The sequence below is a fragment of the Hyposmocoma kahamanoa genome, unplaced genomic scaffold, assembly GCF_003589595.1.
Source record: "Hyposmocoma kahamanoa isolate Upper Pololo Valley unplaced genomic scaffold, ASM358959v1 80, whole genome shotgun sequence".
NCBI lineage: Eukaryota > Metazoa > Arthropoda > Insecta > Lepidoptera > Cosmopterigidae > Hyposmocoma > Hyposmocoma kahamanoa.
In genome coordinates, this window is record NW_020654051.1 from 3,488,936 (window position 1) to 3,512,614 (window position 23,679).

Sequence of the window (23,679 nt, forward strand, 5' to 3'; positions counted from 1 at the left end):
ATTATTATTTATGTATTAACGAAGTTTGATAAACTTTTAAATAATTTGTTTGTCGGTTTTGTTATGCTGGTAGAACACGAATGATTAATAATTGGCGTAATATTTTGCTTATACCATTTCTTACTTTAAAAAATGTGTTGACATACCTTAATATTCCCTTATCCGTCGTTTAATCACCTTGGTGGTCTTATTTTGAGGTCTAGAATCACGTGACGGGACGTTCGTACCTTCGATTCGTCCGCTATAAATACGATTCGACTTGGCCGGCCTCTCGCTTTGTGCGCCAATCAGCTCGGCGATTTAGCACTTGGAGCATCCTGTCATTATGAGCCTGGCTCCAGCTAGTGGCAGGGGCTGATAGATTGCGACAAGACGTCGCCACGACTTCTTACAATTGATTAAGTGCATTGAATCACTTTGGGGGCTTCAAGTTTAAATTTATTTGAAACTGTGTCAACTAAAAGAAACAAAATAGTTTGTACCCTATAATTAAACATTGGTGAGATTTTTAACCAATCAATAAGTAATTAACAACTAGTGATACGTTATTTGAAAGAATTTTCTAAATTGTTGCAGCATGAAGTCACGGCGGTGGTGCGGATCCCGCATGGAAGCCCGGCGGGCTGGTGAGTTGGCGCTGCACTCGTTGCGCGCGCAATATCGCCGCGCTCTACCGGAATGGACAGCGCGCGCCTCTCGCCGCCGCCGGTCGGCGCGCACGATCGGCCGGTCCAAGGAGGACCCGGCGAAACCCTCGATACCCCGTCGCGTGACGCGGACGCCTTAAGCGAGTTGGCCTCGCGGTCCGCGCCACGCGTGTTGTGCCCCATTCCCGAAAGTGAACCGCTGCTGCGCGACCCGCTTTCTGTCCCCATTGCGCCTGCCGCAGGTGCGCTCGTTGATTCTTCACGCAAGCAGAATGGACGACCGCTACATGTGAAGTTCGACGCCCAGTCGCCGCCGGCGCCCGTGTCCGTCGGGTCCAGTTCCAGCTCGAGCTCGAGCGACGATGAGGACGTCTCCATCACGGAGGCCCGGCCCCCCGACGGCGGGTGGGGCTGGGTCGTCGTCTTTGCATCGTTCATGGTTAATCTTATCGCCGACGGCATTACGTTCAGTTTCGGCGTGTTTTTCACACATTTTCTGGAGTACTTCGGCGAAGGTAAAGGCAAAACTGCCTGCATTGCCGGCATTTTTATGGCTATGCCACTGCTTTCGGGACCCATAGCCAGCTTCCTCACGGACAGGTACGGCTGCCGACGAGTAACCATATTCGGATCAATATTATCAGCTATAGGATTCGTTATATCCGCCTTCGTAGATAACATGGAAACTCTATTCCTCACGTTTGGAATTATGGCCGGATTCGGCTTAAGTTTATGTTACGTAGCGGCAGTTGTCATTGTCGCTTATTATTTTGAGAAGAAGCGCTCCCTAGCGACTGGCATATCAGTATGTGGGAGCGGTATTGGAACCTTTATATTTGCGCCACTATCAAACCTTCTACTAGATGAGTACGGGTGGCGCGGAACAACGTTGATATTGGCCGGACTGTTCCTCAATATGGCAGTGTGTGGTTTACTGTTCAGAGATTTACCTTGGACTGCCACGATGAACGAAGAGAGAGCAAGGGAGAGAAAACGTCGTCGGGAAAGAAAACGTAACAAGCGATACGGATCGTCTGTGGACAGTTTCTCGGACAGTAAAAGCAGTGCCGCGGGGTCGACGAAAGTGACCGAAAATGTGGGTATAGAAGCAGTAACTTCCCCAATAGTTCCTCAGTTTAGTTCTTTAGTCGATCTTCCCACGTTCATGACGGGTGGGGAAGGCGTTTCATTAGAAGTGTTTGAAATGATGTCGAATCGTGGTCGCGCCTACGCTATTATGGCGCAAAATTACCCCGGAGTAATGCTGCCATCGAGAAGCTTTAGTGATAGTGGTCGTTTGAACGAACAGTCCCCTCCCAGAACTATGATGTCTCCTACTGTATTGTCTCCTGGAGCGACGTCTCCAACATCAGCACCTACAGCGGACGGAGCCGGCGCTGCCCCACCGTTGAGCGAAAAAGCTGCATTATCGTTATGGTTGAAGAGGCAGCAGGCAGGCGGGTCGACGAAGAAACCACCGGCCTTCCTAAAAGACCTACGAGTGCATAGGCATTCGCTGACATACCGTGGCGCCATGTTGAACATCAACAGGTACAGGCTCCGTGCTTCGTCCTGCCCCAACATCTTCAGGAACTCAATGACGACCATTGCCAAAGAAAAGGTAAGAATCATCAAATAATTGTACGGAATATTTAAAACATACCCATTTATCCTGTTAGGAGGAGTAAAACTGATCAGACATGATAGCCCAATGGTTTGAACTACGGGTTCGAATCCAAGCTCGTATCGCTAAGTTTCTCAGAATTTATATGAGAAATTTAATTTGAAATTTACCTTGAACTTTTCGGTGAGGGATAACATCGTGATGAAGGTTCACAACTCTCGGAAAACATGTGAAGTCCCTAACTCGCATTGGCTAAGTGTGGCGGACTATGGTCCAAACCCTCGTCAGAGAGGGGACCGGTCCCCAGCAGTGGAATGTATAAATGGTTAGATGATGATGATAATGAAAACGGATACTAAGGTACTAGTGAAGGATGAATGGTTGTCAGTGCAAACTTGGATTACTATTGTTCTATTTCAATTTCAAATTAGAGTTTTTAACATAACCTATAATGGTAAATTCCAGGTGCAATGGTACGCTGGTCTTTGGGATTTCTGGGATCTAGTAGTGGATGTAATGGATTTCTCGCACTTCCGCAACCCCGCGTTCCTACTGTTCGCGATGTCCAATTTCCTCTTGTACATGTGGTACGACGTGCCGTACGTGTACATCGCTGACAATGGACTTAAGAAGGGTTTCAACGAGTCGCAGTCTTCCATGCTCATTTCTATTATTGGGATCGTTAACATGTTTGGAGAGGTGAGTAAAATTGTCTGTCTTTCTATTTATATCTGTAAAACTAGATCTAGAGTCGTTTCACATCAGGATTGACTATGTATAAAGATACTTACCCAATTGTATGATACATGATATCCTTTTCATGTTATAAAGCATAGTTATTCAATCATGTTAATCAATTAGGGGGCGTTGATGCTATCCAGGGGGTGCTACGGCATTTGAAAAAAAAAACCTGAATTATGTGTATAAGCATGGTGGTAACACACGCCACGCTTACCCATAACAGTGGCAGTGTTACACAGTTTTAATCGGAAAGATGTGCGAGGCACTGCCATTGCGTTCGCCTGTAATCTCAGCAACACCCTTTCTCACTTTGTATGTATCTGTTTTTTATGATCACATATCATGTTACTTCTTCTGTTCTTAAAATTGCGATTTTAGGCACTCTTGCTCTTAGGCACTTATTTGCTAAGGATATTGTAGTGTCAGGAATATTCCGTATCAGAATTCCAATAGCCCTTATCGCAATTATATTATAAAACAATGAGTGGCGCGTCACAATTAAATCAATTTAAACCTTATCTATATTATCCGAGTACATTGCTTACCTTGACCCATTTCCTGATAATTGTATTATGTAATTTACAAGTTGTTAATTTACATGATACTTGAACTCGAGTGGCATTTTGCTTTTCTTTTAAGCAGAATGAGCTGTAAAAACGTTCCATGTGGCGACTTGTACTGTACTGCCTTAGAGTAAAAGAGAAGGCTCGGTCTACAAAAATTTATTAGAAGAACAAAAGAAACGCTGTAACAAAATAATACAATGGTATAAAAAGGGCACAAACAATAGAAAACACTCGCTACAAGCACTAAGCATTCGAACGTGCAGGTGCTTACTCCAAGAGGGCCTATATGCCTATCTTTACCCCCGGACTCATAATACGAACCACCTCGCAATTCTGTCTTAAAGGGCTAGAATACAAAAGTAGTGTTATCGTCTAAGATAAAGTTGTTCCACGGTTTTACAAATACAAATTTCCAACATGGATTTATGAAAAAGACGTTTAGTACACTAGTTTCAAAATTGCTTAATAGTTTTTGATCAATCAAACATTGTTTAAGTTTAGGGCATTTAATACTGAAAATGCGAGGTGGGTCGAATTATGTGTCCGGGAGTGTACATCTAATGCTTTAAAAACAGTTTATAAATAAGGACGTCCTCTCGCTTTGAGAATTTTGATGAGAGCGATGATGGAACGAACCAAAGTATGAATAATGAAGGAAAAGGAATTCGGGAATTATTCGGGAATTAATAAAGAAGGTGATGCAAAGGTGAGATGACGATGAAGAAGGTTGCATCGTACTGTTAGCAAAGTTATCTGAAGTAACACACAGCATTAACACAACGTATAAAGAACGCACGTCTGTCACTCATCTCAGCTCAGGTCTCATTAAAAACCAGCGCCACAGTCGATTGCGGCTGTGGCATAAGCTGAATGAAGTCCTTTTGCGTACGCCACAACCGCACACATGACAGTACAACGTTTGTAGTTGTTATATTTAGTACTTTTCTGTTTTGCTCTTTGTTTGTTATTGTCTTATTTCATTTTATTTTAATTTTGTTAATTACGTCTTTTTGTTTTGTTTTGCTTGTCTAAGTAGTATCAATATTTTTTTTTTTGTATCTATGTGTTGTGGCGTTGCAATAAATGTCTATTCTATTCTATTCTATTCTATTCTAAGTGATGTTTTACATGCAGGCAACCACGACCCTGGTCTTGACATTCAATTTCTGGTAATAAATAGGTACTAAAAAAATAAAATTAAAAAAAAAAACAGTACGTCAATAATTAAACAAAGAATTTTGACAAGGTGTAGTTAGTTGCAATCACATAATCAGCTGAACAAACACGAACACACGGTTTGTCCACGTCAATTCCACTAAACAATAAACCGGAGTCGAAATAGGTCACTTCACTACATCGGAAAATGTGCCAATCTTGCGTCACATTCGTTATGTTTATTCAATCGTCGTTTAAAAATATATTCTCTCTTTAAGAGAAGAAAGACATTTATTTGTTAGCACAAATGACAACACAGGAGAAAAAAGATTCTCATTGGGCTCAACTTTATTGTATTTTTATCAAGCTACCAATGAAAACAAACAATTGATCATACCACATCAACATTTTAGTAGGATACACTGAGGTTTGGATAAAAACGTACTTAATGTAACTTGTGTGTGCAATGAAAATCGTTACAAACAGCCGTAAAACAGTTCCACGCGAACGAAGCGGCCGGCCGTAATTATTTCTATGACTTTACAATCCAACAATACAAGATTATCAACATATTGTGCGATAAGAATAACAACCGAAGCTGCAATCGCATTTTATTGTTATGGTATTTATTTATATAACCGTGTTTATTTAGCATTCGTATGGAGCTATTTGTCGTTTGCGGTTTTGTCATTATGAGACGCACTACGATACATGTTAAGTTGGTACTATTGTGTACACAAATCTCTACATTTAATTTGTTGGTATAATAGGTCAATGCTTTAATGCCTAAAGACTTTTGACGTATCTATCTTCGTTTTCTAAGCCGGAAAAAGAATTTGTGTCTAAAATTAATCATCATCATGAGGCATCATTTCATTCGGTCGTTTTTTGAGCAAAGCAATTTAATAATACCTTTGTAGTAATTAAGTACGTTATGTTTTACCTGTACATTCAGTACCTATTAACTTTAAAAAGTAAAATTTCTATTTTACACCACAAAGACAATAGCGATCCTTCCAAAGCAACAGTAAAAGGATTTTTATACGTATAAAAATAACATGTTTATCGTTTAGTTTGTCATTTTATTGTAATGTGGTTTTAAAAAAATGTTTATTATTACTGCTTTTTGTTTACCTAATTAAAAAATAAGGAGTATATATGTCTTATTTCTTCAACTATTCTGTAATTTGCGATATGAAGAAAATAGTTTACGTCCACTGCTTTTTTGTTTACTATGGTCTAATTAAAAAAAAAAAAAGAAGTATGTGTATTGACGACCTCGGCGGTCCGATGGTTTGCACTGAATGCGGAGTTCCCAGTTTCGATTCCCGGTTGGACCAATTGGGGAAACTAACTTGGTTCTGATCTGGATGTTCTGGGAAGTGCCCCAGAGTCGATTCCGTTGCTTAGGTACTCTTAGTACAGACAATTAATCAAATAGAGCGATAGGGAAGTACTGCCACCTTACCTATTTCTGTCGCCAAGCAGTAATGGCAGCATTGTTTCTATTATAATATCGTCTGCTTAAAGGTAAAACCACATAAGCGACTTTTTCCACAAGAAATCTCCAAATTATGTACCAGTTGAAAGAAATTCACCATCTTTGTGCACATAAAACTCTTATTAAGTGATTTTCTTACCATAACTATACAAATTAAAGACTTTTTGTGAAAAATGTCGCTAATGTGGTTTTATCTTTAAACAGACGATATAATAGGATTTTTTATTCACTGACACTGGCGATGATCGCCGTAATTTTTGTATAATTTTTATAAAACTGACACCACCGAGTACATAACCAGAAATAGAGACGAAATAAAGGCCATATATTCCTGGTAACACATTAGCGATACAGCTCTTATAAATATCAACTCCTGTTTGCACTGAAATATAGACAGGCCAACTACTGACCTGTGTGTAGGTCTCCGTATATTACAAAAAATATTCTGTATTTATTGTAATAAAGATAATATCTCTAACAATGCCGTGCTGTTCTATTCGGTGGCGTGGGAAAAACAGCAAAACATCTAATTACAAAAGAAACGGAATCAAATTTCATCGGTAATTAAATATTAAATATGTAATTTTGCAATTTTCGTCCATTATAGCAAAGCTCAAGTTAACTGGTCGATTTGAAGTAAAACAGTTGACGACACCCATTGACGACACCCGTCAGTTGTTTCGAACTCGGGCTAGCCAATCGGAGCGCAGTTGTGACAGTAATGATATGGCAGAATAGTTTTCAAACAAATTAAATGACATTTCGTCTCTATTTCTGGTTATATGCTCGATGACTGACACTGACACAAGCCTAGTGGTCGTCATTAAGGGAATAATAATAATACACGTACAATAATAATACATAGACATTGGTAAACATAGTATTTTGTTTTACTAGTACATTTATTAAATATCACGACAATCAAGAAGGTATATTCATCGAGATAATTATTGCCATCATTATCATTTAGAACCCTGCTTTGAACTCATGTTTAACCCGTTCATCGTCTAACAAATGTATTATTATCAATGATACCTATGTAAGTCCGGAACACTTCATCCTTATATATTTATTTTATTTATTTAAACTTTATTGTACAATACACTGAAGTACAAATGGCGGACTTAATGCCAAAAGGCATATCAACCAGTCAAACAAAAAAAAAACACAATAGGTTGTTGCTACACTTAAACAAGAAGAACAATATACTAGAAAGCTAACCGATAATTTGTAGGGTATAAATAAATAACATAATATAAACATACTTATACGTACATAATAAACTTACATGTATATTATAATAATAAATAATAATAATATGTGTACTTAAAGCAACATTATACAGTCTTGATTTCGACAGTTGCCAAACACATGCTTGCGCAACATGCGCTTGATTTGACTTTGTCTTACATGGAGCGGGAGCGCGTTCCAAAGACGAATTGCATGAATGGTAAAAAACTTGGACAAAAAAACAATCCTTATGTCATTATATTAAGCGCTTTGCTTTACCTTCCCGGATACTACCAGCAAAGGAATTAAATACACTATCGGCATTTGTGTCCCCCGAATTGAAGTTTTTATTTGGCTCAGTTTCATGGTACTGTGCATTACACTACAATGTTTTAGAATAAGTGTGTAATAACCATAACAACGTATATCAACAAATGTATGTCTGAATTCCAGATCATCCTAGGCTGGGTCGGCGATTGGGAGTGCGTGAACCCAAGCATTGTGTACGCGTGCTGCATGTTCTTTTGCGGATTTGTCACCCTCATAATGCCTCTTCTCGAGGGCTATGTCGGTCAGGCCGTTGCCGCTGGCGCCTTCGGAGCCTTTATTGCAGCTAACTATTCATTGACATCTATCATTCTGGTGGAGCAAATTACGCTGGAGAAATTCACTAATGCGTATGGATTGTTGTTGCTCATTCAGGGAATGGCCAATTTGGTTGGACCCCCACTAGCTGGTGAGTTATTTGCTTTGTACTGTTCATAACGCACTCTTGGTAGTAAAGTGACTTAATTCGAGAATTTTATTGAAATTACTATATCATAATTACATTTATATGCCAAGTGCAACTGGATTCATCCCCCGATTTGCCACTCTTAGAAGTTGAATATGGCCTTCAAATGTGAATGAGACCATTGCTAAAGTACCCCCTTTCCAACAAAAAAAGAATCATCGAAATCGGTTCACAAATGTCGGCGTAAACGCGTAATAGACACGAAAACGCCTTGAACACCGTCGTAGTTTTTTTTAATATATTATATATAAAAAATAAGTGCGCATTTGACCTCCATCTCACCGTATGGAAAGTGACGATGCGATCGACGATGAAGCCTTATTGGTGACTCGAAATTAGTAGAGGCGAAGCTACAGAGCCTTGAACACCGCCGTAAAGTTGCCTGCTTATCTGTATTCTACGGGATATATCACGGAGAGTTTGCAATGGAATGCATAATTTGATTCCGCCTTCCCCTTTCCATCATCGGGGGACTAGGCGTAGGCTGGGATTCCACCCCTATGTTGTGGATATTCCAAAGATTCGCACGAAGCGTTACGCTTCCACATTTATACGGCGAACGGCTAGGGAGTGCAATTCCCTGCCTGCAGATTTGTTGAACTTGAACCTTTTCAAGGCGAGAGTGAATAGGCATTATTTAGGTGTACATGCTACATCCTTGACCTCACCGTCACCTTCCATCAGGTGAGGTGGAGATCGAATGCGTGCTTATTTTTTTATATAAAATAAAAATTTCAGAATCAAAAATTTCGTTTCAGGCTGGGTATACGACATAACGAATTCGTACGACCTGTCTTTCTACCTCGCCGGGGTATTCATCGGTCTATCCGGCCTCATCATGGTGGTGCTCCCGCTGTACAAGCAGGCGGGTCGCATCAGCAAACTGTGCAAACGCAAGGCTGACGGCTCAGACAAGGCAAACGGAGATGTCAAGCAGAACGGAAAGGTTAAGCTCATTGTGTAGTTTACTTGTTTAATGGAGAAAGTTTGTTTGTAATAGTGAATTTCGAAGCTATGCCATCGTTATAACTACAGAAATTGAGTAACGCTGTTTAGTGCCGGAGTTAATTTATTTATGTAACTACACAACACATGTAATGTACAGACGGCAGCACATCAAGGTACACATTAAAGGATCTTCTGCTGTTGACTGTACATCAGTTGTACAATGTAAGGCTTAATTTTAGGAATTTCTAGTCTAACTAATTTCTAGGATTCTAATATAATACACGAGGTTTGATTTTTAAGTTTGAATGAAAAAGGAAGATATCGAGGTAATCCGGTATTACGCAATTTGTTACCGCCCCGGGCTAAGACTAAATTCGTCTCAGGCTTACGAGAAAAACGTCACCTCCAGGAGTTAATCGGGTATTGCGCAGTGCCACAAGTCCATTATTCGCCCTAGGCTATGAGAATAATAATAAGACAATAGTTTCTCCAGAACATACGATAAAAGTCGCCCTAAGAAGGAAGTAATTGGGCATTTCCTTAAGATCATTATTCAGGGCATTACTCAAATAAATGTCGCCTCAAATATTTATTATCGGGCAAGCTGTGACGCTAAAGCGTCTATGTCCGTATGAAAACGCTCATAATTAATTTATTAGTGAAAACACAAGTTATATAGAACAAAACAAGTGTAAAAAAAAAACTTAAAAATCTCACTTTGTATTGAACGAAAAGAAGAAACAAAACTTCTAAGAGGCTATACATCTCTTTCTTACTTTCAAATATAAGTATTTATCGAATGCTACCATTATCGTTGTGTTAACTACAAAAGTATTGTCTATAGAGCCACAAACTTATCCGTGATGCAGTGTGTGGCTCCTTTTTTCACGTCACAGATAAGTTTGTGGCGCTGGACCTTAGAGTTTATTGGTCGTAAACAGGAGTCATGACAAAATATTGTATTTGTGATATATTTGTAAACTTTATTTAGTTCATAAGCGAATGTTTTTTCTTGCCAAATAGAGACATTTTGTTGGCTTGTCTGAGCGTAGACTATATTATTGATTTAGACGATGTTGAACGTTAATTCTGTTAACAGAAGAAATCAAGAGTATAAAATAATTAGAAAAAAAGAATACATTATATGACAAAAATAATTAACTAAAATGTATAAAGAAATGAAACTGTGTTTTCGGATCCAAATTTGTTTTTTCAAACAAACCAATGTTTCATCATTTCCTATGTGTAACAATTGCGAAAACCTAAGAATTAAAACAAAAAACTAAATTTCAAAAATATATAAAATTGTAAAATTATAATCGACACTTACTTTGAAAATTAGTTCTGTAGGCGAAAGGTAAAGGCCCTTTATTCCATATTTTGGAAAAATGTATATGTTTTTACAAACATCGCTTTAGAATGCTAAAGACCACGTAATGGTAAAAGACATTAAATTATATCGTCGTTTGTTTTTATTTAACATATTTTATTTAACCCTAAGATTGATTTTAAATACCTAATTAAGAATCGATACTACCGCCACTCGATTTAAAATGTTTCCCGTACTGAATAGGTTCTATTGAACGGCAGATACACTGGCTTTATTTTAAAATTTATTTTTCACGAACGAAATCAGAGCCATTTCAAAAATGTATATCGTAGACTATATGTGTTCATTTAGTTCAGTTGCGATAAAAATAATATTGCTATATGTAAATTACTTATAGAATACAGCGGTTTTCTTGTAAAATCTAGGTGAATTTGTGTTTTTTTTTTCTATAGTGAAAATTTCTAGGAATCGTGTTTTCACACCGCATACTAATCAGTGTATATCCGCAATTTTACTATATATTTTTTCCAAAATGATTGATTCAACACTCATTGCGGAATCAGCCAAAGCCATTTGAGGTAAAAATAATGACTTGGCACTTAAGGTGCTTTCTCTACCTACAGAGTTGTATCTTGTAAAGTTTGTGAATCACATAAGAGGTTTGTTGTTAACAAATTTTTGATCAGAAAGCATGAGTCTGTTGATCTGGTTCTGAGTAGTAGGTAATCAGTGCTGGTTTTAGTGGTGAAGGGCTGTATAACCCACTCTAATACTAATTATCATTTGCCGGCTCTTGAGCATGAATAACTAACTTATATCCATTGTCATTGCTAGAGTATTAAGAAATAAGAAGGTTCATCTCATTACCTTTGATTCGTCAATATAGTATTTAGTGGTGCAGACCCGAGTGCTCGGAATTGAACTCGATCCTGCTAATTTAGCACTGCTGCTGATCCATATGCCTACAATATCTCGCATAAATTCTATTTTTGTGTTAGAAGTTACACTTTAAAAAAACAATAATAACCGAAATTTATATAGGCACAATATATTTACCTAAACTTCAAGGTACCTCCATCGGAAATCCCGAAATTTGTACTTTGTTCTTTATTTTTTCTATGTAACAAAGTTATTAAGGTAATTTAGGACACTTTTGTTATTGCCATAGCCATATAACTATATTGTTTTTGTATTAATATTGTTACACAGATTGAACATGCACAAAGAAAAATTCCTACGATCAGACTAGACTCGAAACAGTTTCTGTTACCTCACTGTGGCTACCGCTCTTACCAAGACCAAATATGGAAAAAATAATTTAATCCAAAGTAATAAATGCGAAAATAACTCTGTCTGTTTTTCTGAACGTTTTTACGCTTTAAACAAAAACCAATTTCGATGATTTTTGATGTAGACATAGATGGGACCTAGGGGAAGGACATGAGCTACTTTTTGTCACAAAAGGGATGAAATAGGGCACGTAAGTTTGTATGGAGAACCATTCATTTCTCAAGTAAGGGATCTAAAAATTCATATACTCAAAACAAACAAGAAAATAGTATAATACAGTAGGCTAATCGGAGCAATTATTATATGCAGGCGAAGTTGCGGGCACCAGCAAGTCACAAATTATATATCCACATTAAAAAATAGTAACAAGCATTATTAATACTTACATTAATTCATATTAGTTGTCGAAAGAAAACTATACATAAAGAATGGTTTAGTTTAGGGTTTTCTTTTGATTATTAACGAACTCATTATGCTAATAACTATAATTTACAATATATAGGCAATTTCTTGATAATTATTAACGGTTGTTGTTGTATCCATGGGTTGAAAATCACGAAGAAAAAAATGTCATTACTTATTACAATTCTGCTAGCGCACAAAAGATGATAATTTACATAATCCATTTCATGCAAATTTGTCAACGTCACGTTCTAGTGAAATAACCTGCCTCAATTTCGTTACGCCTTAATTGGGTAATTAAACAGGAATCCTCATCACCAGCCTGACCAAAGCCAAAGTCAAATAATCTTGCATATGCAAATTAATTACGCTTGGAATCGTCATACTGATTAAACTCTGCTGCTCTGCTCACTCATAAAGCAGATTTCTTTTTGTACTAAGTGACGACGAACAAGTCGTGCGCCTGATGGTAAACGACACGCCTGTCCTTATGGACTGACTGTTACTGTTATCAGTTACAGTGCCACTCAGAGCTTTAAATCGCAAAAATCTGAAGTGCACTGCGCTCGTCACCCTGAGACATAAGTTGAAAAGTCCCATGTGCCTGTAATTCCACCAGCACCCTTCTTACCCTTCTTGCTGTTCTTCTTCAAGCTGTTCAAACCCTATACAAAGACAACAAGCATATAGATAAATTCGGAAGATCTGCTGGCTCGATCTGCAACAGATACTGGTTCGAGTGCAGTCGGATCAAAGAAATTTCTTCGTGTTTTTTCGATCTTTGCATCAATAACACACTAGTGTGTAGTATTTTCACATAAAAATGATGGAATACTATGGTAGAAAAAACAAGCTGCGGAATTCAGGTTCAACAATATTGTCTACGCTAGACTATCATGTACTCGACGAATGTTAAATGTGAATTGTATGTAGAAGTAAAAGAGTTATTTAAAGCGGAAATGTTGAAACTTATTGTAATAGCTAAAACTCAAAGCAATAACTTATAGTACTTCATGTTTTTTGACTCGGTTTATTGTTATGGTTTACGAACAGCGTTTAAGCTTTAAAAATGGCAGTTATAAAATATATAAAATGAACTCCATGAAAATGTAGCTTGTTGTAAAGTCGTTGGTGTATTATACCGATTTTACAGCGCGCCATTCGCTGATCAGCGTGATGTACTGCTAGGACAATGGCGTATGCATGGCAGATATGAAATCTTTTGTCTTTCTCGCACATGTCGAACCAGATGACACGGGAAATAAATACTTGAACGCTTTTCATAAATATCTAGTTGAAAGACAATGATAAAAAGGTGATTGTACTAAACGGGTAACAAAACGTATTATATATTGCTAAGTTGTTTTGCTTTGTTCTGTGCATGGCGTATATGAACGCGCTATTAGTAAATTCTTTTTTTTTATTTCTGTTTTATTTTTCCTTTTTTTAACATATTTCTTTGTATTTTTTAATAAAATCAGTCCTTCCTCACTTACTGACGTAACTGATTATGGTTCGATCCTGTGTGACCGTCAGGATGACTGGTCGTCTGTCGCATCTGGCATTGAGTGTATATTCAAGAATTGCTACGTATTTGCTACCTTTTCTGAATAATTGCTACCTCTGACATATTCTGAGAAATCAAAAAAAAAAATTGACCATTCTGACGTCAGGATGGCTGGTCGCCACTTTGTTCAGCAATAAGGGAGCAGATTTTCCAGAAGTATTTATTACCAATAATTGCTACCTATTTGCTACCTTCACGAATAAAAAGGTATACGCTTTCTATCTACATTAGTTAAAAAAATATAAATGATTGAAAATTTTACTAGAGAAGTACCAACGCCTGCCATTTGTATTACGGCAATAAAACACTAAAAACTTTTGCTTTTTTAATTTAATCAGGCATTTCTTCGTAAAATTTTCAATCGGTTATATTTTTTTAACTAATGTAGATAAGAAGCGTATACCTTTAATTCGTGAAGGTAGCAATTATTGGTAATACATACTTCTGGAGAATCTGCTCTCTTCATGCTGATTTGCATTAGCCGCAACGTGACTATAGTCAAATTTTTGAAATTTCAGTATAAAGTCGCCTTTTAGTCTATTCTACTCGCAAAAAAACTAGATTTAGACGGTCCGCCATTCAAAAGTGATAAGGGTGTTTTACCTTCCACAATGGAATAAGCTTATTCCTGTGACTCCATTTCTCAACCTCTAGAAACACTGCACCTAGCTTAGATTTAATTTTACTAAAGAAACGTGATTTAGTCGGTTTTGAAAACTAGATTTATCATTCGAATCGACTAAATGGCGACGTTTACCTGACTAGTCACATTTCAAAAACTCTAGCATGATCACGCCGGAATAAAGGACGCAGTTCATTATGCTATGTAAATGTAAATTGAACCTAATCGTATGTCTACCTTTTTTATATGCGACTATAACTATTTGATAGATCGAGACTGTCACGAGCTAAAGCCCAAGATGTAAATATTCTAAACTGGAAATACGTTGCCCTGAAAAATAAATACAAATGTCAGTTGTAACAGTTACTTTGAAGAGGAACGATTTGTGTTTCTTTAGGGTGAGTTCAGACGAGCGTAATTTTGTAAGTTGTGAGTCGTGTTTTATGAGTCTCGAAGTTTAAGGTTCTACTGAAATTCGGTTGGGGCATCAGAGGAACGTAATTTATTCAATTGCTTTTGAGCGTATGAACGGGGTGTTCGTGTCATATAGTGTAATGGATCCATTAAAAACAGTATGCATTTGTGAAGCAATAAGTAGATGATGTTAGAAATAGAAAAGAAGCTCGTGCTCCACTCAATATGGAAAGATTAAAGTGTGGGCTGTTTCATATTATGAAGAAGAACGATTTGTAAAATACTACCACAAGCCAATGAATGTTTTCCTGACTCACTCTCTTCACCCGCACAAGCAGGTCACACAGTGCGATCAAAGTTCGATCGTAATTAAGCGCGTAGGCCGGCAGAGAACTGTTCTTGGGTCGTGGTATAGCACACATTGAACTTTTATATGTAATCGAATGCAGCTTAAATTAAGCGACTCAAAAAACTCGATTCGCGACTCATAATAATGTTATAAGTCACGAGTCGAGATTTCGAGTCGTCTGGTAATATGGTGTTTATAGAATAATCTGACTTAATTAGCGTTAGTAAAACCCTGAATCAACAGTGTTGATGATAAAACCAAAGTAGGTCTGAAGTTTAGTAGGTAGTACTTAAGAAAAACCTAGCATATAGAATATTTGTAACCTTTTTAAATTAAATTTTTAAACCTTATTTACATAAAAAAACGATTCATAAATAAATAGTGCCTAGAATTTAACAGACAAACCTAACTAAATTTTGCAGTTGTGATAATAATAATAATAAATAGTAATACTTAATATTCGCAGCTATCCATAATTATTATATTAAAAATAAAAAATATTTTATAGTTATATAAGTATTTCGAAAAACCAAATAACATTTGCAATATTTAACATAGAAGATTTCAATTATATTTACATATTTCGCATTTATAATATTAATCAATAGATAATTATAACGTTTTTAAAATTATTATAATAACATGGAATAACCCAAAATATTTACCTAGTTCGTAGAAGTAAAAAGCAGGACCGGTTGTACAAATTAATAGCACCAAGTTCAAGCATTTAAGCATAACTGATTAACAGATTAAAGGCGCTCCTCACGACCATACACATCGATCGACATTTAAAACGATTAACTAAAATATAAATCAAATCAGTGAAAGAAATACATAAACCTTCAAAAAGTGTTGAATAAGTAATAAATGATTTTTTTTACTCAATCAAATTACTCACTCTGGACGTATTTTGAGATTGAAGAGCTGAGTTTTTATTCAGTCTTTCCACCTACACATTTCTGTAACTATTATCTATTTAAGTTCACAACAACCAACTCCAGTACAAGCTGCTAGTATTCGGGGTCCGTTGCAACTTTATATGAAACCAAGGTTCACGGGCTGTACACACTGTACAACATAACTGCGGCAAGCAAAACCTCTCGCAGAATAGTAAATATTTTATAATATTGAATGAAGTGCGGCACGTTTACATTAAAATTATCCTTACAGAACATAACCCCTGTTGCGTTTGGTGTATAACGATCAAATTGATGCAATTTAGGTACTTCACGTCTTATTGAATTTTGACCTATTCAAATTCAAAATAATCTTTATTTCATAGGTAAGCATCATTACACTTGAAATCGTCTCAATGGTTAAACTCTACCGCTCATTCGTAAGGCAGATTCCCCTGAGAAGAATGAGCAAGAAACTCTAGGGGTTGCTCTTTGTAAATAACATTTACAATACTTTTTTTTTATTTGAAACATCGGAGATCGAGACTACCTCCATGAGCTAATCGGGTACTACCACGGATTTTTGTCATCCAAGAACGCAGAAGTTGTATAAAGTTTTTTTTTCACTGTAGTTTTAAACCTCGTGAAAGGCAAATTTTGTATATCAACCGGAATCTTGTTATAGAAGCGTATACATTGCCGCTTAAATTATTTTTTGACTTTGTGAAGACGACTATCAAGAAAAGCTAGTTTATTTTTATTCCTCGTATTAATGTTATGTCTGTCACTATTTTTCATAAAGAAATTACTATTCCTTTTAACATAAATTACATTTTCATAAATGTACTTACTGTGAGGTGTATTCTCTGACCTATAACTAGCAGATACATTTTATTTCACTGGTCCTGCTTTCTAATAACTTTCGAAACCACATATGCCTTATAGATTCACAAAAATCATATTAATATGTAGAAATAAATAGCAATAATAATATTTACAATATTTGACTCGGCATTTAGGTATATCTAGCTACAACATGACATTCAAAAGCAACATCGTTTTACGCTGTGAAATTCAAAAAACTTTTTTAACCGACATTATATGGATATCGCGGCGTTTAGAGCACGGCGCGTATTCTTGGTTGCATAAATGTAAGTATTCCTTTTCATAAAGGTTTTAATACAATTAATTCCTACACATATTTGTAGACATTAAGGGAAAGTATTGGAAAAAATAGATAAAAAAATTTGTTATCTCACCTATCGACACGAAATGACAGCACCGTACTGATGTTTGACAATTGTTGTGTGTTGGACAAAAAAAATGTGCTTCAAGGCCAATATCACGTTAAGATTGCCAAACTTCAAACATAAATTCCGTTCTGTTATGGTCCAAGTACATATTTAATAGTGTACATGACTTGCAGCCGAACTCTAAGACACTAGAGCTCTGCAGCTCTACTCTCTCAACTCATGGTAAGCCTGCGCCTTAAAATGTGACCGTTGTAGTTTGCGCGACAGCGTAAAATGTGTGTGTACAAAATGTTTACTTTTTGTGACCGCTAGAGGCGCTGTACAATGACCATACAACGGCGCTGTACAATTTATGAAATATTTTACATGATCGCTACCAATACAGGGACCGTAGTAGGTGTAGTTAATCAATTGTAGAAATTTTCGAGTTTCACCATGTTCTCTTGGTTTTACATCTAGCAAACAATAATATATTTAGTTATAATTGTTAATACAAAGATGGAACACAAAGAAAAATCCTTCGATCTGACGTGACTCGAAGCTGCCATCTGTGGCCCTGGCCATACAGTTGCAACTTCGAGTCCTGTCAGATCGAATTCTTTGTGTTCGAATTAAGTATTAATAATTATAACAAATCAGTGGAGTGATTTCACAAAAAAATAAATAACTAAAATAAACACGATATTTCGTGGTAGTAAAAACATCAATATTAAAATGATATATTTTTTTCAACAGACTTCTCATTAATTATCCATAAGTAAAGTTGTTGAGCCTTTATGAAAAGTACTACGAACGTTTTATATATAATAAAAAGCGAATGCCTTTGAAAATATCAAGAGATAGCTATTTGCACGCTAAAGTTATAAAGTTTTTAATGGACAAAATATAGTGTCTTCAACGATTAACAAATTAAATAATACTTATTAATCGTAGTGATATTAAATTACCTCATTGTTTACCTTTAGATATAGTGGCCGTATAGCCGTATTAAGGGATTTGAAAGTTGTGTAAAATAAAGACCATTTTAGCTTGAAAATGTTGTTTTAATTATTACCTAATCCACTTGGATAATAATAATAATAACGCACACACTCAACATAGCCACTAGATAAGCATCAAGGCGTTCAAAAATTATGAAACAAAAATTATACCTTATTGGTTTATCCCCACCTGCACTCCTAATAAAATACAAGTTATATTTATAATATAATATATTTTATTATTTGTTGCCATCGGGTGTCAACTATATATTTTCTGTAGTTAAGTGAACAAGTTCCTAAGTATGTCAATGATCATAATTAATAAATAATTCTCTTAAGTGGGCACTCGAAAAAGTCGTGCGCCTGATTGTAATATATACGCCAGTCCATAACAGTTACAGTGCCACTCGGAGCTTTAAAACGCAAAGATCTGAGAGATAGTGTCACTACGCCCATCACCCTGATACAAAAGTTGGCAAGTCCTATGTGCCTATAATTGCACCAGCAGATTTACCTTTCAAAACCGAAATACAGTAAGTAATGCTTACGTTACTGCTTGGCGGCAGAAATAGGTAAGGTGGCAGTGCCTCACTGGACGAATTAGGAGCTCTACTGCTATTAAAGATAAATACTATGTTACTTATGGGAAATCGATCGGCATCATAAAATACAGGACGATTTTTTTACGTTTAATGATGATCAATGACATATATACTAATTTATCACGTGATCTCACATTTAGGGAATTCCCCACACCAGAACAATAGTTATTTGTTATGCAAGGCTGCACAGTTGTTTTTTGACGCCAGTGCTTGTATTAAAACCTGAGCAACTGAAGAAATATAGATTCCTGAGCGTTGCGAGGGTTTCAAGGCACGAGACGTAAAACAACTTTGAAACACACCTTTTCACCTCACTATAGCTAGGAAAATGGTAGATTAAATAAAAACAGTTGAATTAAAAAACATCAGTCCTTTTACAAGATTTTTTAATCTTCGGATGCGTTCTGAATTTGCACCTCATAAATTGTTATTCTTACTTATACTTTTATTTTGTGATTAGTTCTTGGACGAATTAAAATAATTTAATAAACACAATTAGTTATCATTGTCAATTGAATTTCAACAATAACAAGAATAAAATATACCAAGATTTTTATATTACATTAATAAGTAATGTACGACAAATCGCGTAGTCGAAAGAGTCCTTATCTTTTTTTTTTCATCGAAAGAAAACGTTAGGTGCACCACAGTCCATAGTCAAGTTCGAATTTCAAAACCTTAAAGCTCTGAGTGGCATTGCAACTGTTACGGACAGACATGTCGCTTACCATCAGGCGCAGGGCATGTTCGTCCCAACACTTATTATCATAAAAACAAAAGCAAAATCCTAGTTACAATACTGTGCTCCTTACCGAACTGAGACGTACTCGTTACTTTTAGCGGAATTGATGATCTACAGCCCCTTTTAAGCGGTTTTCTTGTATCGTATTTAGTTTCAGTTTTATTGTTCAGCAATAATTGACATTTTTTTAAGCATCAATAAAACTTTAGGTGTCAACATCTCCAAAGTTACCAAAATGCAAATTTTACGTTAAAAACGTCAGTTATGACATGGAGGGCAGAATATTTACAGTATTTCCGTTCGTGTCCCATAGCTGCGTGGCGCCTTGTATATTACCTACAGATTTTTAAAAACAGTTGTGATTATAGGAAATTAAACTTTTTTTACAATTTGTTATTTCAAAGAAATCAACTTTTTGGTGCCATACAATACCATACAGTGCAAATGTTCTTTGTTGCATACTGCGACAAATACATAATAATCTAAAATAAAAAGACAGGTACAACAGGCAGCCTTATTGTTATATTGTAGTGGTCGCAATTTAGATTCAAACGAATGGGCTGCTTGTTATGCTTGCTATAAATGGACTCACTGTAGTTGCGCTGGCATAGAAAATGAAGATGCTACGTTCACTTGCGAGTTTTGTCAGATTACTGACTATTAACTAATTATTAAATTATAATGGTTGTTTTACACCCCATCTTGCCCCTTAAGGGTATCCCATTTTGCCCCACCGGCGGGGCCAGATGAGGTGATGTTGCTTTTTGCGGTTAATGATTTTTACGTATTAATTAAGTTACAAATGTACCTAAAAAGACTTAACTATTGAAGACTGATTCTCAAAGGTGATTATTAAAATAAATAAGTTTATATAGAAATATCATTGTCAGTTTTATTGAGCTTCGAACGTTAAGTGCCCCATTTTGCCCCCCTATCTCCTACACAAATTGCATTTACATAAATGAAAAAAAAATGGACCATTTACAAGTTAAATCGTTACGGCTGACAGATGATGATAAAATCATCAACCAATTGTATTTAATATTAATGCAAACCACTCTATTTTTCACTATAGTTACAAAAGTTATTAATTTGAATGCCTTATTTTTTTCATTTGCTGCGTTACAATCGCGAAAGATTCTAATCCAAAGAATCTAATAATAGTAGCTACAATCGCTGCTATTCCTTCTCCTATCGCAATAGAATCTGTTAGCAAAAAACTTCAGCAAGTAATGTATCTGAGTCAGTTTTTATAATAATTACCTGTAACTTTTCCAGGAAAATATTGCACAGGAAAAAACACTTGGGAAAATCCTTTGTCCTACAATCAGATTGAGTCATTCAAATAGAGACTGGTGGAATATATTGCGGCTCTAAGATGATCGCTAATATTTTGCCTAGCAAGGTATTAATGACAAATCCTTTAGTCTAGCGACAGAGTAGACAACAATCTTTCCTCTAGATACTCAAATAGGTAGTAGTTTTTAGTAGCAGTAGAGATCTGCCACCTTACCTATTTCTGCCGGCAAACAGAAATTACAGTCACATGGGTCTTGGTCTACTTACGAGTATTCCTTCAGATATTGGCGATTTAAATAACAAATAAAATATCAGGCGCATGACTGGTTCGTCTCGTTATTTGACATCACAAAAAAAGCTAATCACATTTCTTGATTAAAAGCAGAAGCAACTTCGAGAGCGTGTGTAGCGCCCATGACATTGCATCCGAGGGCGCCATACATATAAATAAATAAAGGAAGTCAACTCATAGCATTGCCCGTCCGCCTCCGGCCGGTGATATATGGAACACTGCGTCTATGTCGAGGCGAGCCACTTCACATTACGCCAGAATGCACATTTTTGCATGTAACATATTTGAACGATTACGATATGAGCTCCCATTGACCACTAACGCGTCGCGCAATGTGGGTGCAAGTTAGGTGGTGAGCGTCAGACGATGACCTCGCACCGTGTCGCATGCTCGATTTTCCTCTAACCAAGACAAAACCTGTTTCGCGAAGTGAAACAGAATAGCGTTTTCCTTAAATCATTTAGCTACTCTTTCTTTTTTACTACAGCTAATAAATAACCTACCGCGATCGACAGAACACAGTTACACCAAGAATGACCTCAGTTTTGTGCGTAATCATAGGCTTCTACAGCTAAACAGTAGCGAGTGGCGAGATAATATCAACAATTCGCCAGCGTCAGAAGGTGTGCAGCGGGGCAGTCCCAAGACAGCGCTTGCGCAGAAAACCCGCTACAAAAACCCATCGAACTGGCTATGTTGCCATAATAATTACAATATCCAGTTTCTCGTTTTTATTACGTATACCTTAACTGATATAAAAGTCATAAGGATAATACGCAAAATACACTAACGTAAACAAAAAAAAATTACGCAACTTTAGTAACACGTTTCAAAGTTTGTTGTGTCGATTTACCCGGTATCTTGGCAAGCGAACGCGGTCACTCTGCGCTTGCACCTCCTCCTATGTTATCTCTCTAAGTATAATGACCGTCACATGACTAACTATAGCTACCGTGAATGTTAATAATAATATAATTATTTGCGATAGGTCAAATGTATTTAACTGTATATATAAATCTAGATTACAACGTTTGTACAGTGTGTACAATAAATCATTGTATTATATCCCGTGATAGGATCACGGTAGTGGTACAGCGATTTGAGAAATATAAAAGAAATAATCGGTGACATATTGCCGTGTCGCACGCGACACAGAAGATGTCACGCGACGCGTTATTGCAATTTTTTTCCGTATTGTCACATCAAAGCTTGACGTCAAAGATGGTGGAATCTCGGATTGCCCACAGTCATGAATTATGCAATGAAAAATACACTCAACATATCTTCACCATTCATCGTTATTTCACGACATTACAGCCTGATTTCGATACAAATCGGAGTCGAAAATGAACCTAGTGCTACTACATCTTTCTAATTTGTGAGTTAAGTCAATTACTGTTCCGATTAGAAATGTCAAAAGTTTCCGATCGGTCAGTTGTGAATTGCAATTATGCGCCTCGACTCGGAAGACGCAGTTTCCGATCGGGAGAGGCAATCAAAATCAAGCTGCTAGTTGTGCTACTTCCGTGTGGATCCAAAGAAAGACTCCGACACAAACATTCACAGCTCTTCATTTTTTCATACTTGGTTTCATTATTTTGGTCTACATTGTGGTGTCAAGAATGACGTCTTTGTCAAAATGTAATTTAAGGTACCTATAATGTTAAGTCAGCGTTGTGCTATTGTGTGTGCGAAGGTATTAAAATACTTTCTCCCTTTAGCAACAACGTGTCTGGGATATTGTTACATTATAATAAACAAGGCTCTGGTAAAATACGAGAAGTAAAATTTTTGAGAAATATGTAAAATTTAAAAGTAATATTAGCGTTTGCCACGTACGTTGTGTACGAGATGAAAAGGTATCGAGTCGTCTTTGGTTGGTTCAAGTAACGGAATCAATTGGAGTATTTGAGTGCCGTTTCAAAATTATTTGTTGCCGAACAAAGAGGAGCACTCGTTTAGGAGTTTGCGAGTTGGATAATCGAAACGACGAAAGTTGATGACTTTAAGACCAGCTCTCTGCGCTCTTTCCAGGTTTATCGGGGTGGTCTTACGAGCACCGTCACAGGATGTAACACAATAAAGTAGAATTGATTGACAGAGGGCTAAATACACTGATTTGAGAAGGGCGCTGCTAGCTGCATATCTTACATTTTTTTTATGTCCTCAATTCGACTGCATTTTTTGTCTGTACGTTAAGCGATTACACGGAAAGTGGTAGAAAATATTCCACTTCTAAGGGTAGCAAATTTACTCAATCCACCCACTTCCCGTTTACCGACTTCAATAAAACTTGGCACACAGATGTAATTCCAATCAGAGTAAAATGTTATGGTGATCTAGAGGTGATCCGATGATGGAAATGGCTGACAGACGAGAGGAACTCCTCAACGGTGTACAGAAATTTGGGTTCTATGTGCTCGGAAACACAGTCGC

The 23,679-nt window shown here is 36.7% G+C and overlaps 1 protein-coding gene across 1 annotated transcript; it reads left to right on the top strand.

The window, feature by feature from the left end:
* The first annotated feature begins 576 nt into the window (after positions 1–576).
* LOC113233762 (monocarboxylate transporter 12-like) lies at positions 577–9,446 on the top strand. The gene is made up of 4 exons (XM_026468952.1): positions 577–2,268; positions 2,737–2,970; positions 7,918–8,200; positions 9,016–9,446. Exons 1-4 carry the CDS (start codon positions 679–681, stop codon positions 9,219–9,221), a joined length of 2,313 nt encoding a protein of 770 aa, XP_026324737.1. The 5' UTR covers positions 577–678; the 3' UTR covers positions 9,222–9,446.
* The last annotated feature ends 14,233 nt before the right edge of the window (positions 9,447–23,679 follow it).

Coding starts and splice junctions, on each gene's coding strand:
- LOC113233762 (XM_026468952.1), top strand. CDS start 679: ATGGACAGCGCGCGCCTCTCGCCGCCGCCGGTCGGCGCGCACGATCGG. Junction 2,269..2,736: donor CGACCATTGCCAAAGAAAAG/GTAAGAATCATC, acceptor GGTAAATTCCAG/GTGCAATGGTACGCTGGTCT. Junction 8,201..9,015: donor GGTTGGACCCCCACTAGCTG/GTGAGTTATTTG, acceptor ATTTCGTTTCAG/GCTGGGTATACGACATAACG.